This window comes from Anser brachyrhynchus (assembly GCF_964034855.1).
Source record: "Anser brachyrhynchus genome assembly, chromosome: 29".
NCBI classification, from domain to species: Eukaryota; Metazoa; Chordata; class Aves; order Anseriformes; family Anatidae; genus Anser; species Anser brachyrhynchus.
The window spans coordinates 1,447,572-1,460,360 of record NC_137722.1 but is presented as its reverse complement, the minus strand read 5'-3'; the positions used below and the strand labels follow the sequence as shown (position 1 = coordinate 1,460,360).

General features: G+C 70.3%; 2 protein-coding genes and 1 long non-coding RNA gene across 6 annotated transcripts in view; 1 reads left to right on the top strand and 2 right to left on the bottom strand.

The window, feature by feature from the left end:
- The window catches only part of ITGA5 (integrin subunit alpha 5), a gene marked incomplete at its 3' end in the record, with an annotated part of 4,313 nt that extends 367 nt beyond the window's left edge, over positions 1–3,946 (bottom strand). Inside the window, 6 exon segments of the mRNA XM_080570573.1 lie at positions 265–341; positions 343–389; positions 626–685; positions 687–739; positions 2,475–2,602; positions 3,643–3,946. Coding sequence (XP_080426699.1) covers positions 265–341; positions 343–389; positions 626–685; positions 687–739; positions 2,475–2,602; positions 3,643–3,854 — 577 coding nt within the window. The 5' untranslated portion in view covers positions 3,855–3,946.
- A 3,565-nt stretch (positions 3,947–7,511) lies between these two features.
- On the top strand, positions 7,512–9,543 carry LOC308183940 (uncharacterized protein). The gene is made up of 2 exons (XM_080570529.1): positions 7,512–7,857; positions 7,990–9,543. Exons 1-2 carry the CDS (start codon positions 7,772–7,774, stop codon positions 9,206–9,208), a joined length of 1,305 nt encoding a protein of 434 aa, XP_080426655.1. The 5' UTR covers positions 7,512–7,771; the 3' UTR covers positions 9,209–9,543.
- A 95-nt stretch (positions 9,544–9,638) lies between these two features.
- On the bottom strand, positions 9,639–12,656 carry LOC308183941. Of its 4 annotated transcripts, none has more exons than XR_013942534.1 (5): positions 12,308–12,656; positions 11,566–11,596; positions 11,330–11,464; positions 10,388–10,553; positions 9,639–9,853 (listed from the first exon to the last, which is right to left on the bottom strand). It is a non-coding gene; the product is annotated as an uncharacterized lncRNA (long non-coding RNA). The 4 variants fall into 4 exon arrangements; XR_013942535.1 differs by having other exon boundaries at positions 11,330–11,415; positions 12,308–12,654; XR_013942536.1 differs by lacking the exon at positions 12,308–12,656 and having other exon boundaries at positions 11,566–12,301.
- Between the last annotated feature and the right edge of the window lie 133 nt (positions 12,657–12,789).

Genomic DNA, 12,789 nt, shown 5'->3' with positions numbered 1-12,789 from the left:
CCAGGCTCAGGGGGGGGAGGGTAATGGGGGTCAGGGGGGTCTGGGGGGGGTCTGGGGGTGTCAGGGGGGTCTGGGGGGGTCTGGGGGGGTCAGGGGGGGCCCACCTGGGGGGTGTCACCCATGGGTACCACAAAGGATGCTCGGGGTGGGGGTGGGGGGACAGGAGGGTGTCACTTGATGCCAGGCTCGGGGGGGGGTAATGGGGGTCTGGGGGGGTAATGGGGGGGTCTGGGGGGGTCGGGGGGGGGGGCCGGGGGGGCCCACCTGAGCGGCAGGGCGCGTACTCGACGAATTTGGAGAAGTTGCCGATGGAGAGGAAGCAGGTGCCCACGGGGGTCCCGGCCCCCCTCGTCCTTGGTGGGGCGCCAGCTGTACAGGGGGGCGCAAGCCTGGGGGGGGGGGGGCACAGAAGAGAGGGGGGGGGCACGGCAAAGGAGGGGGGGGGACACGGTGGGCACAGCGAAACGGGGGGCACGGGAGGGGGTCCGCACGCAGCCGGACCCCCAAACCCTGCCCCAGGCACTCTGTGCACCCCCCCCCACCATGTGCCCTATGACCAGGACCCCCCCCCTCCCCATTTTTGTGTGCCCCCCCCCCCCCCCATTTTTGTGCCCCCCCCCAGTACCAGGATGGAGGCGTTGTGTGCCCGCACGGTGGCCCCGAACCACTGCAGGGACTTGAACTCCAACGGGGTCGGGGTTCTCGGTGCCGTTGCCCCCAAAGTCGTGGCTGCGGGTCCCTGCGGGAGGGGGGGACGCAAGGGTCAGCCCCCCCCCCCTCTCCCCCCCCTCGCCCCCCCCAGGCCCCCAATTCCAGCCCCTGCCCCCCCCCAGCCCCCGGGTTTATCGTTAACCAGCCGGGCGCAGCGCAGCCGCGGGGCCAAGGCCGTGGGGGGGACACCGCGGGGACGGGCGCTGGGGACAGGCTGGGGGGGCGCGGGGGGGGGGCACAGGGTGGCACGGGGGCCATAGGGGGCCATAGGGGGCATGGGGCCACGTCTCTGTCCCCAGCCCCGATGCCCACGGCTCCCGGCCCCAGCTGTGCCCGTTCCCACACCCAGCGGTGTCCTTGTCCCCGTGCCAGTCCCCGTGCACAGCGGTGTCCCCGTCCCCATGCCCATGTCCGGCTGCCACCCCCGTGCCCTGTCCCCATCCCTGTGTCCGGGTGCCACCCCCGTGCCCTGTCCCCGTGCCCCGTCCCCATCCCCATGTCCGGGTGCCACCCCCGTGCCCTGTCCCCGTGCCCTGTCCCCGTGCCCCGTCCCCGTGCCCCGTCCCCGTGCCCAGCGGTGTTCAGCCCCTGTGCCTCGTCCCCACGCCTGGCCGTGCTCCGTCCCTATAACCTGAACCTGTCCCCTGTCCCCACGTCCCACCAGCCCCATCCCAGTGCTTGGCTTTGTCCCAGCCTTGTCCCCATCCCTGTCCCCATCCCTGTCCCCATCCTCACGCCCCCATCCCCGTCCCTGTCCCTGTGCCCCCGTCCCATCCCTGTGCCCCCATCCCATGCTTGTGCCCCATGCCCCTGTCCCCATCCCTGTGCCCACGTCCATGTGCCCCTGTCCCCATCCCCATGCCCCTGTCCCTGTCCCCATCCCCCTGTCCTTGTCCCCGTGCCCATGCCCCTGTCCCTGTCCCCATCCCTGTGCCCCTGTCCCCCGTCCCCCTCTCCCTGTCCCCCATGCCCCTGTCCCCATCCCTGTGCCCACGTCCATGTGCCCCTGTCCCCATCCCCATCCCCATGCCCCTGTCCCTGTCCCCATCCCCCTGTCCTTGTCCCCGTGCCCATGCCCCTATCCCTGTCCCCATCCCCCTGTCCCCATCCCTGTGCCCCTGTCCCCGTCCCCCTCTCCCTGTCCCCATGCCCCTGTCCCTGTCCCCATGCCCATGCCTGTGCCCCTGTCCCTGTCCCTGTGCCCATGCCCCTGTCCCTGTGCCCATGCCCCTGTCCCCATCCCTGTGCCCCTGTCCCCGTGCCCCTGTCCCTGTCCCCCTGTCCCTGTCCCCCTCTCCCTGTCCCCATGCCCATGCCCGTGCCCCTGTCCCTGTCCCCATCCCCCTGTCCCCATCCCCATTCCTGTGCCCCTGTCCCCCTGTCCCCATCCCATCCCCATCCCCCTGTCCCCGTGCCCTCGTCCCCATCCCTGTCCCCAAGTCCATGTGTCCCTGTCCCCATCCCTGTCCCCCTGTCCCCATCCCCATCCCCATCCCCCTGTCCCCATGCCCTCGTCCCCATCCCTGTCCCCAAGTCCATGTGTCCCTGTCCCCATCCCTGTCCCCCTGTCCCCATCCCCATCCCCATCCCCCTGTCCCCATGCCCTCGTCCCCATCCCTGTCCCCAAGTCCATGTGTCCCTGTCCCCATCCCTGTCCCCCTGTCCCCATCCCCATCCCCATCCCCCTGTCCCCATGCCCTCGTCCCCATCCCTGTCCCCAAGTCCATGTGTCCCTGTCCCCATCCCCGTCCCCGTCCCCTTACCGATGTGGTCGAAGTCAATGGGGGTGCAGTCAGCGCCGGGGGGCCAGGGGCAGTGGTAGACGGCCCCCCCCTGGGTGACGTTGGGCTGGCTGGTGTTGGCCTTGGGGGCCCCCACCAGGATGCTGACACTGGGGGGGGGGGGACAAACAGCACGGCGACACTCAGGGGTGGCCGGGGGGGGGGAGGACAGACGGACGGACACACGGCTGCCACCCACACCCCCCCGGGGACACGGCGGGGACTTTTGGGTGCCCCCCCCCCCCGGGTGGGTCCCGCAGGCGCCTCTGAGTCAGCCCCGCTCCGTGGGAGAGGAAGCTCCAAAACCACCGGGGGGGGGGGGGGGGGGGAAGGACCGGGGGGGTACGGAGGGGTGGGGGGGGGCGGCACCCACCGGGGAGGGGGGGGGCAGGGGGGGTACGGGGACCCCCGGGGCTTCGGGGGCACGGGGGTGGGGGGGTCCCCAAAAGGTCGGGGGGGGGGCAAAAGCGGTGGGAGGGGAGGGGGCAACCGGGACCCGGCCGAGCCCCCCCCCCCGCCCCCGGTGCCCCCCCCCCCCCCCGGCCCGAGGCCGTTCCGGCTCCGGTTACAGGAAACGCTCCGGGACCCCCGGCGGGGGGGAGCCGGCGCGGCGGGGGCCGGCGCGGGGTCCGGGAGCGGGGCTCAACCCCCCCCCCCCGGCCCCGCTTCCCGGCCCCGTCCCGTTCCCGTTACTCGGCCCCCGCTTCCCGGCCCGCCCCCGGTTCCCGTTCCCCCGGCCCGGTCCCGCCCCGGTTCCCGGTTCCCGGTCCCGTTCCTCGCCTCCCGGCCCGGTCCCGGTTCCCGTTCCCAGTTCCCGGTCCCCGTTCCCAGTTCCCGGTTCCCAGTTCCCGGTCCCGGATCCCCGCTCCCCGCCCCCGGGGGCCGCTCCCGGTCCCGCCGGGCCGCTCCCTCCCTCCCGCCCCCCGCTCCCCGTCCCGGTGGCCGCTCCCCGCTCCCCGGTCCCAAATCCCCGCTCCCCGGTCCCCCCCCGCTCCCCGGTCCCCGGTCCCCCCCCCCTTCCCCGGTCCCCTCCCGGTGCCCTCCCGGTGCCCTCCCGGTGCCCACCCCCTCGCCCCACGCCCGGTGCCCTCTTCCCGGAGCCACCCCCGGTGTTCGCCGCCCGGTGCCCTCCCGGTGCCGGTACCGGTACCTCCGGGGTTTGGGCAGGTAAAAATCCAAAGCGAAGCCGAAAAGGGAACCGGGAGCCCCTCGGAAGGCGACGGGCCTCGACGCCTCCAGGTTGAAGGCGGCGGCGGGGGGGGGCGGCGGCAGCAGCAACGGGAGCAGCACCGGGAGCAGCGCCCGGCACCGGCACCGGGAGCGGCGGCACCGGGGGGGGACCGGGGCCGCGGCCGGGGCCATGGCGGAGCGGGGCTGGCCGGGCTCGGCGCTGCCTCCCGCTCCCGAGTCCCCTCGGAAAGTGCCCGGGGGGGGGCCCCGGCCGCTCCGCCCCGCCGTGACTCACCGGGGAGGAGCCAGAGCCCCGCCGGGCACCGGCACCGGCACCGGCACCGGGCAGCGGGGAGGGGGGGGGGGACGGGGGGGTGGGGGAGGCCCCGGGGGACGGGGATGTGCCGGGGCGACGGGATGGTGCTGGGAGGGGGGGGGGGGAAGGGGGCACCGGGAGCTGGGACACCGGGAACTGGGACACTGGGCTCCAGGACACCGGGCACCGGGACACCCCGAGGGGACAGGGACACCGGGAACCGGGACACCGGGCACCGGGACACCCCGAGGGGACAGGGACACCGGGAACTGGGACACCCCGAGAGGACAGGGACACCGGGAACTGGGACACCGGGCACCGGGACACTGGGCTCCAGGACACCGGGCACCGGGACACCCCGAGGGGACAGGGACACCGGGCACCGGGACACTGGGCACCGGGACACCCCGAGGGGACAGGGACACTGGGCACCGGGACACCGGGCATTGGGACACCCCAAGGGGACAGGGACACCCCAGGGTTACTGGGACAGCGGGGGGGGGGGACAGGGACACCGGGAGCTGGGACACCAGGACACCGGGACACCCTGGGGGCACCGGGACACCCCAGGTGGACAGGGGCACCGGGCACTGGGACATCAGGCACTGGGACATCAGGTACTGGGACACCCCGAGGGGACAGGGACACCCCAGGGGTACCGGGACAGCCCGGGGGGACAGGGACACCGATCACCAGGACAGCCCGGGGGGACAGGGACACTGGGCACTGGAACAGTCTGGGGAGACAGGGACACCGGTCACCGGGACACTGGTCTCTGGGACGCCCCAAGGGGACAGGGACACCAGGCACTGGGACATCCTGGGGGGACAGGGACACCCCAGCGGCACCGGGACACCCCAGGGGACAGGGACACTGGGCTCCAGGACACCGGTCACCAGGACACTGGGCACTGGGACAGCCTGGTGGGACAGGGACACCGGGCACCGGGACACAAGGCACCGGGACACTGGGACACGCTGGGAGGATGGGGACATGGGGACACTCGAGGGGGACGGGGACATAGGGAGAACCTCAGTGGGATGGGGACGCCGGGGACTGGGAGAACTGGGGGACACCAAGAGGACGGGGACACTGTGGGGACACCGAGGCACTGTGGAGGTGGGGACGGGGACACCGGGCAGTGGGGACACCCAGGTGGACGTGGGGACACTGGGGACACGGGACACTGGGGGGGTGGGCCCTGGGGCAGAGAGCTGGGGGACACTGGGGGATTGTGGGACAGCGGGGGACCAGGGGACACGGGACACGGGGGGACAGGACACCGAGGGGACAAAGGGACGCGGGATACTGGGGGGGAACTGGGATGCTGGGAGGGCAAAGGGACACGGGGGGCAGTGGGGGGACCCAGGTGGGCCAGGCACGAGGTGACAGCGTGGGGACACTGTGGGGGCTGGGATGGGGACACGTGTGGGGACAGGGACACTGGGGGACACGGGACATGGGGGGGGGGACACGGGACATGGAGGGGGGGACAGGAGACGGAGGGGAGCAGCGGGGTGGGACAGGGGGGACACAGGACACGGGGCAGACGTGAGCGGGACGGGGACAGGGCCGCAGGCCTGGGGACAGCGGCGGGGAGGAAGGGGACACGCTGGGCCGGGGGGGCCGGGGGGGGCCGGGGGGGCCGCGGCCGTTTCCTGGAAGGAAGCAGCGGAAACGGAGCTGGAGCCGTTCCCACGCGGCTGCACCGGGGGGGAGGGACCGGGACCACCACCCCCCCCCCTCGCACGAGGGACACGTGGGGACGCACCAGCACCCCGGCACGGGGCCGGCGTGCGAGGGCGTGCGAGGCGAGCACCCATGGGTGCTGCCGCCCTCGAGCGGCTTTGGGGCGCGCAAGCCTGCGAGCTGTGCACGTCTGGGGACTCGCGCCCAGCGGGCGTGCAGATCGGCGTGCTCACCCTCCTCCACACGGGTGTGCAAGCCCGGGAGAGCACGCGACCCCGGCTGCGCGTGCAAATCGGCACGCTCGCTGCCCCCCCCCCCCCCCGTGCAAGCGGCGCACGTTCCGCCTCCCCCCCCGCGTGTGCAAATGGTGCACGCCCGCCATGCCCGAGCGTGCAAGCGGTGCCTTTCGCCCCCCCCGCCCCCCCGCCCCGGCTCGTGCAAGGGGTGTCCCCCCGAGCCCCCCCCAAGGCCTCCCGTGCGAGGGGGGTGCCCGGGCGTGCGAGGGGCCGGGGCGGGAGGGGTGGGCGTGCGCAGGGGGGCCGGGGCCTCGCACGCCTGCCGCGGGGCCGCCGCATTCCTGCGCCGCTGATGCAATGGCGCCCGCCACAGCTGGGCTGGGGTCGGGGGGACGTGGGGGGCTCCGGGGGGGACACGGGGGGGGGGTGTCCCCTCCTCCTGTCACCCCCCCGAATCGGGCCTGGGTCCCCCACGCGGCGCCGTGCGAGGGGCGCTGCTCCCATGGGTGCCAAGCGTGGGAGCTCGCCCGCGCCGGTGGGCACCGGGGGGGGGGTGCGTGCCCCCCGTGGGCACGGTGCCCGCGGGGACAGTGGGGACAATGGGGACGTTTCCGCGGGCTGGGGAGGGGGGGAAGTGACAGGCGGGTGGCGAACAATGAGCTGGCGCCGGGGCCCTTCCTGCCCTCGCCCGGCCTCGCACGCCCGGCCCCGCGCCGGCCTCTGCCCCCTCGTGCACACGCGTGTGCCCTGGCACCGTCTGCTTGTGCCCCCTTGTGCACGCTCCCCCCCCCCCCCCCGTGTCCCCGTGCCAGGGCCGTGCCGGCTGCCCCGCTCGTGCCTCAGTTTCCCCCACGCTCTGGCCTGGAGGAGCCTGATCCTGGAGCCCCCCCCCCCCCCCCCCCCCAGTGCCGTCCCCGTTGCCCCCATCCTGAGGGCACCCATGGGTGCCAGCCCCATGGCCCCCCACCCCCAGGTCCCCCACCCCCACGTCCCCCACCCCCACGTCCCCCACCCCCACATCCCCCACTCCCAGCTCCCCCATCCCCACGGCCCCCCATTGCCCCCCCACCTCCCTGTCCCCCATCTTTGGGACACCCCACGGGTGCCATCCTCGTGGCTCCCCACCGCCACGTGCCCCCCCCCCCAGTCCCCATGCCCCCCCCCAACCCCTCTCCTGGCCCCCCCTTCCCCCCCCCATCCCTCCCCGGGACACCCCCAGCCCCACCCAGGGATGCCGGCACCGGGGTCAGGGCTCGGGTGCCCCCGGCTAAGTATGGCCAGGGCGTCCCTGAGTCACTGCGGGGCCGGGGGGGGGCTGCGGGTGCTGCGGGGGGGGGGCCCCGGGCCTGACTCACCGCCGCCGTCAGCCCCTATATAGCCTGGGCCCGCGCCGGGGCCACGTCACCCCCAGCACCCCCCCTTAACCCCCCCCCCCCGTCTGGGGCACCCAGCACACGTCGGGCTCAAGGGGGGGGGGACCGTGATTGAGGGGGGGGGCACGAGGGTGGCCACGGCGCGGCATCCCCATGGGTAATGGGGTGGGGGCACGGGGTGACATAGGGACATAGGGCAGGGGGTTGGCACACGCAAGTGACACCGGGGGGGGGGCACGCGGGCGCCCGTGTCCCCGGGTGGGGGGCGCGGGGGCTGGCGCCGTTCCCCGGGGCTGGCGCGGGGCCCGGTGCCGCGCGGTGCAGCCCCGCGCCGGCTGCTTCCCAAAAAGGCGCTGGCGGCTGCAGGCGTTGGGGAGCCGGCACCCGGCCAGCACGGGGGGCCGCCGCCGCCGCCGCGGGGGGCAGGAGGGGCCCCGGAGGGCGCAGGCACGGGTGGAGGGAGGGCGGGAGGGGGGCACGGGCAGGGGCACGGCAATGTGGAGGGACACGGGCACGGGCACGGGCAGGGACACGGGTATGGGCACGGGCATGGGCAGGGACGCAGGCAGGGACATGGGAATGTGCAGGGACATGGGCAGGGACATGGGCACGGGCAGGGACACGGGTATGGGCATGGGCAGGGACAGGGGAATGTGCAGGGACACAGGCAGGGACACGGGAATGTGCAGGGACAGGGACAGGGACACGGGCAGGGACATGGATATGGACACGGGCAGGGACACGGGAACGGGCACGGACACAGGGAGGGACATGGGCATCGGCAGGGACACCGGGAAGGACACGGGAATGCACGGGGACACGGGCAGGGACACGGGAACGCACAGGGACATGGATGTGGGTACGGGCAGGGGCATGGGGACGGGCACGGACAGGGACACGGGGATGCACGGGGACACGGGCAGGGACGCCAGCAGGGACACGGGGATGGACACGGACACCGACACGCCCAGGGTGCAGCCCTGGTGGCACTGCTGTGACCGACACACGCGTGTGCCTGGGACCCCCCCGGCCGTGCCGTGGGCACCGTGGGGACGCGGAGTTGTGAGCACGCGCGTGTGCGCCCTGTGTGAGCACACCCGGGGCAGGACCTCGGGACACGTCACCCCCCGCCCCTCCCGCACACACTCGTCACCTCCTCCACGCGCACGCACACACACGTGTGCGCTCCCAGCCACCCCCTTGAGCTCCCCCCCATTTTCGCTCCCTGCCTCCGCTCCTCCTGCGGCGTGGGGCGTCCCCAGGACGCTCGGGACCAGCCGCCCCCTCCCCCAGGCGCCAGGCCCCCCCCTTTTTGCCCTTTTTGACCCCTTCCAGCTCCCAGGCGTTGCGCAAAGCACCCCGCAATCCTCCCCGGACCGCGCTTGGCGGCCTCGATTAAACACCAAGCGGCCACGGGGCGTTTTTAAGGGCTTTAGAGCCGTGGAAGGGACACAGGCAGGCGACAGACGCTGGCCGGCCCTCGTCGTCCTCGTCCCTGCTGTTTCGGGGCATGTGTTGTTTTTCCGCCCAATTTCCTGCTTTAACGAGCCCCGCTCGCCCCGCAGAAGCGGTGCGGCGGACGGCGGAGCTCTGGCCAAGCCCCGCCGTGGGGCGGCCGTGCCCCTGGGGCCCCCGTCCCTCGAGGCAGGGCCCCGTCCCTTCGCCGGGCACCGCTCGGTACCCGAATTTCTCCGGCTCTCCCCGCGAGGCTGTAAACACGAGCTGGGGAACGCCCTGGCTGGGGGAGGAGGAAGGAAGCTTCTCCCCGCGGGCTGGCGGCCGCCGCGGCAGCGCCCGGCCCCGCTTTTGGAAGGGGCGAGGGTCCAACAGGTAGAGAAGCGGCCCGGTGGCAGGGAGCGATCCCGACACCCGGCTCCTCCGCTTCTGCGCCACCGTCTGCGGCCTCCCAGCCCGCCCGGGCTGCGGAGATGAAAGCAGAGGTGCCAAAACTCCCCCAGGGGCTCCACAGGGAGCGATTCCTGCAGGGAATCCCCCCCCGGGGCCGGGCTTCTCACCTCCCTGGGTGCCGAGCAGAGCAGAAGGGGGCTCCTCCTGCAGCCCCCCCCCCCCGTGGGCAGCAGCTTTCGGAGGCGTCAGCATCGCTGCTCCCACCCCGGCGACTTCAAAGCGCCCCCAGCCCCTCGGCGAGGGCAGGAGGGGCGGCTTTATGGCCGGGGCCTCGCCGCTGCCATTTGCCCGCAACCGCCGGCCACCCTCTTCCTCTTCCTGCTGCTTTCGGGAGCAGTTTGACGATGGATGTTTTTCAACCCCCCCCCCACCCCCCCTCTCCAGCAGAACCCCCGCCGGCCTCTCTCTGCCTTCGCTGGGCCGGCCGGCGGTGAATCACAGTGGGGAGACGGCGCTGAGTTAAGGCGAGGGGAATTTTTAATGGGTATCGCGCAGGCGGCGCGGAGCTGCGGGGACTGAAATCCGCGTGTCTCCTCGTCGTCACCGGCGCCCGCCGGGCAGGGGGCTCCGTGGACTTCCCCTGGGCGCGGGGACTGCAGGGAGCCGTGCCGGGACGCTGCCTCCGTCGCTCCGGGCGCTCGTGGCGTTTTCTCGCTGCGTGGAGGAGAACTGGGAGAAGCGGTTAAAGCACCGGGGGCAGCTCCGAGCGGGCAGAAAACCTCCCCAGAACACAGCGCGGAGAGGCCGCTGCGCTCTCCCCGAAGCACTGCGGTGTCAGGGCAGGGCTTGCTGCTTGACGGTGGCGGCCAGGAACACGACGGGGGGGACATTTATTTGCATTTCCCAGCCCGGTGCTGCAGCCCGGCCCCTAAATCCCCCACGTGCTGGTCAAATACTGGGCCCCGGAGCAGGAGAACATCCCCTGCATGCCCCCAGGAGCCGTCCCCGCCACCCCAGCAGCTCCTTCCCCTCCTCAGCCCACGACGGGCAGGTAGCGGCACCCCATGAAGGGCTTTCCATCAGGCAGCAGCGCCCCGCAAACACCTTTCCGTCAGCTTTCCAACGGCTTTTCGTGCCCCGGAGCAACCCCGCCGCCAGATGGGAGCCGCAGAGCCCCCGTCTCTGTGCCAGGAGCAGGCAGCGACGTTCCTCCGGGCGCAGCCCAAAATCCCGGCCGCTCTCCCTCCCTCCCTCCCTCCCTACCTCCTCGTGCCCTCGTTGGCCGCGGCCCAGGCGAAGGGAAAATCCGACGCTGCGACGGCCCTGCCAGCAGCGGCAGCCGAGGAGCTCCGGGAGCGCTCCCTGCGCGCGCGGAAGGAAACCGGCGCTGATCCGACGCCGGACACGTGTCTGCTTCGCCGTCGTTGCGCTGCGGGGTGTAAAAGCGGAAAGGTTAAGCTCGAGCTTCCGTTTTCGTCCCAGCCCAGCTGGCTCGCTCACCTCTGGAAGCGGAGCTGCAGCCAAAGCGTGCTCCGAGGGGGGGAACGGCCCCCCCGTGGCGGGGGGAGTTTGGGGTTTGTTGAGGGGTCCGGCAAACAAAAGTTTGGGGAGAGGCACCCCCAGAACCTGCTGTGCCTGGGGTCTGGAGAGCCTGCTGCACCCCGGGGAGGTGTTTGGTGCACCCAGTGCACCCTGTGGAGGTGTTTTTGGTGCCTGGTGCACCCTACGGAGGTGTTTGGGGTGCCTGGTGTGTCCCGTGGAGGTGTTTGGGATGCCTGGTGCACCCCGTGGAGGTGTTTTTGGTGCCCAGTGCGCCCCGTGGAGGTGTTTGGGGTGCCTGGTGCATCCCAGGGAGGTGTTTGGGGGGCCCGCTGCACCCCAGGGAGGCGCTGGAGCACCCGGTGTGCCCCATGGAGGTGTTTGGGGTGCCTGGTGCGCCCCGTGGAGGTGTTTTTGGTGCCTGGTGCGCCTCACGGAGGTGTTTTTGGGGTGCCTGCTGCCCCCCGGGGAGGTGTTGGCGGCGCCCGGCCCTGCTGCTCGCAGCGTGTCGGGGGCTGCAGTTCGCCCACCCTCGGCCCTTCCAGCGGACGGCCAGGGTCCCCAACCGCTTCCAGCGAGAGAAAACAAGGCCGAAAAGGTGGAAAACGGGGAAAAACGCCCGTCGTTCGCCACCCCTGACAAAAATAACCCGGCCCTTGAACCTACCCGGCTGGATCCACCCTCGGAGCAAAACTCCCGGCAAGTGTTGCAACGCCGTTATTGGCACGGCTCAGAGCACACATGAAACTGCTCTGGAAACCACAGGGGAGAGATGTCAGGCAAAGCCGAACCAGTCAGAGGCTTTAAAACAAGCGAGGCACAAAAAAAAAAATAAAAAAAAGCCCGAGAAATTCCTCCTTAACCCTTGCGGGGCGGGGAGGGATCGGGGGCCGGCTTCCCACCTGCGGGCTTCCCGCTGGAAATGTTTCCGCTCTGTCCGGCGAGGAAAAAAAAAAAAAAAAAGGATCAGCTTCGCGGCCGGGGAGGATGCGGGGGTAAAAAAAAAGAACAAAAAAAGCTGGGAAAAACTCAGGAGGGAGTCCTGGTTCTGCACGGGGAGGTGCTGGGGGGTTAACCCCGCTGATGAAGTCGGGCAAGGGGGGTTCGAACACGGCCCTGGGGGAAAAAAAAAAGAAAAAAAAAGGCGGCTTCGGGCAAAGGTAGGTTAAATCCTGGCGAGGAGAGGGGAGGAAGCAGCGCCTCCGAGCATCCCGGCTCTGGATAGGCGATGGAGGGAGGAAAGGAGTCTCCCAGATGGGCCGAGCCCAGGATGTGCGGCTCCTGCCAGATGTGCGCGGAAAGCGCTCCGCAGCTGCGGCTCCGGCCCTGGCAAGCGAGGAATTAATTGCAGCAGCAGATCGCTCCTCCTCTGCCCGGCCAGCGGGGACGGGCGTGACCCCCTCCTGCACGCTTCCCCCCCAAAGCCAGCCGCAAGGCGCAGGATCTCTACCTGACCTCTCTGTGAACCGCTGCAAAAAAAGAAAAAAAGAAAAAAAAAGCAGGATTTCCCCCCAAACCGAGCCCCGCGGGGTCCCCGCCGCTGCTTGCGGCGTGCCGGGGGCGGCCGGGAGCCAGCGTGACACACAAATTCCCCGTTTCCACACGTACTGCCCCAAATCCGCCTCGTCGGCGAGCCCTCCTCACCTCCCGGCGCCGCCGGGGCTCCCTGGGGTCCCCCCCCGAAGGGCTCGGAAATATCCTGCGGGAAGGAAAAGTAAAAAAAGGGGGGGGAGGGAAGGGAAGAAATTAAGGGATTGAGAAATTAAGGAATTAATTAAGAAATTAAGGAATTAATTAAGAAATCAAGGAATTAAAAAACTAAGGGATTGAGAAATTAAGGAATTAATTAAGAAATTAAGGAATTAATTAAGAAATCAAGGAATTAAAAAACTCAGGGATTGAGAAATTAAGGAATTAATTAAGAAATTAAGGAATTAAAAAACTAAGGGATTGAGAAATTAAGGAATTAATTAAGAAATTAAGGAATTAAACTCAGGAATTGAGAAATTAAGGAATTAATTAAGAAATTAAGGAATTAATTAAGAAATCAAGGAATTAAAAAACTAAGGAATTGAGAAATTAAGGAATTAATTAAGAAATTAAGGAATTAATTAAGAAATTAAGGA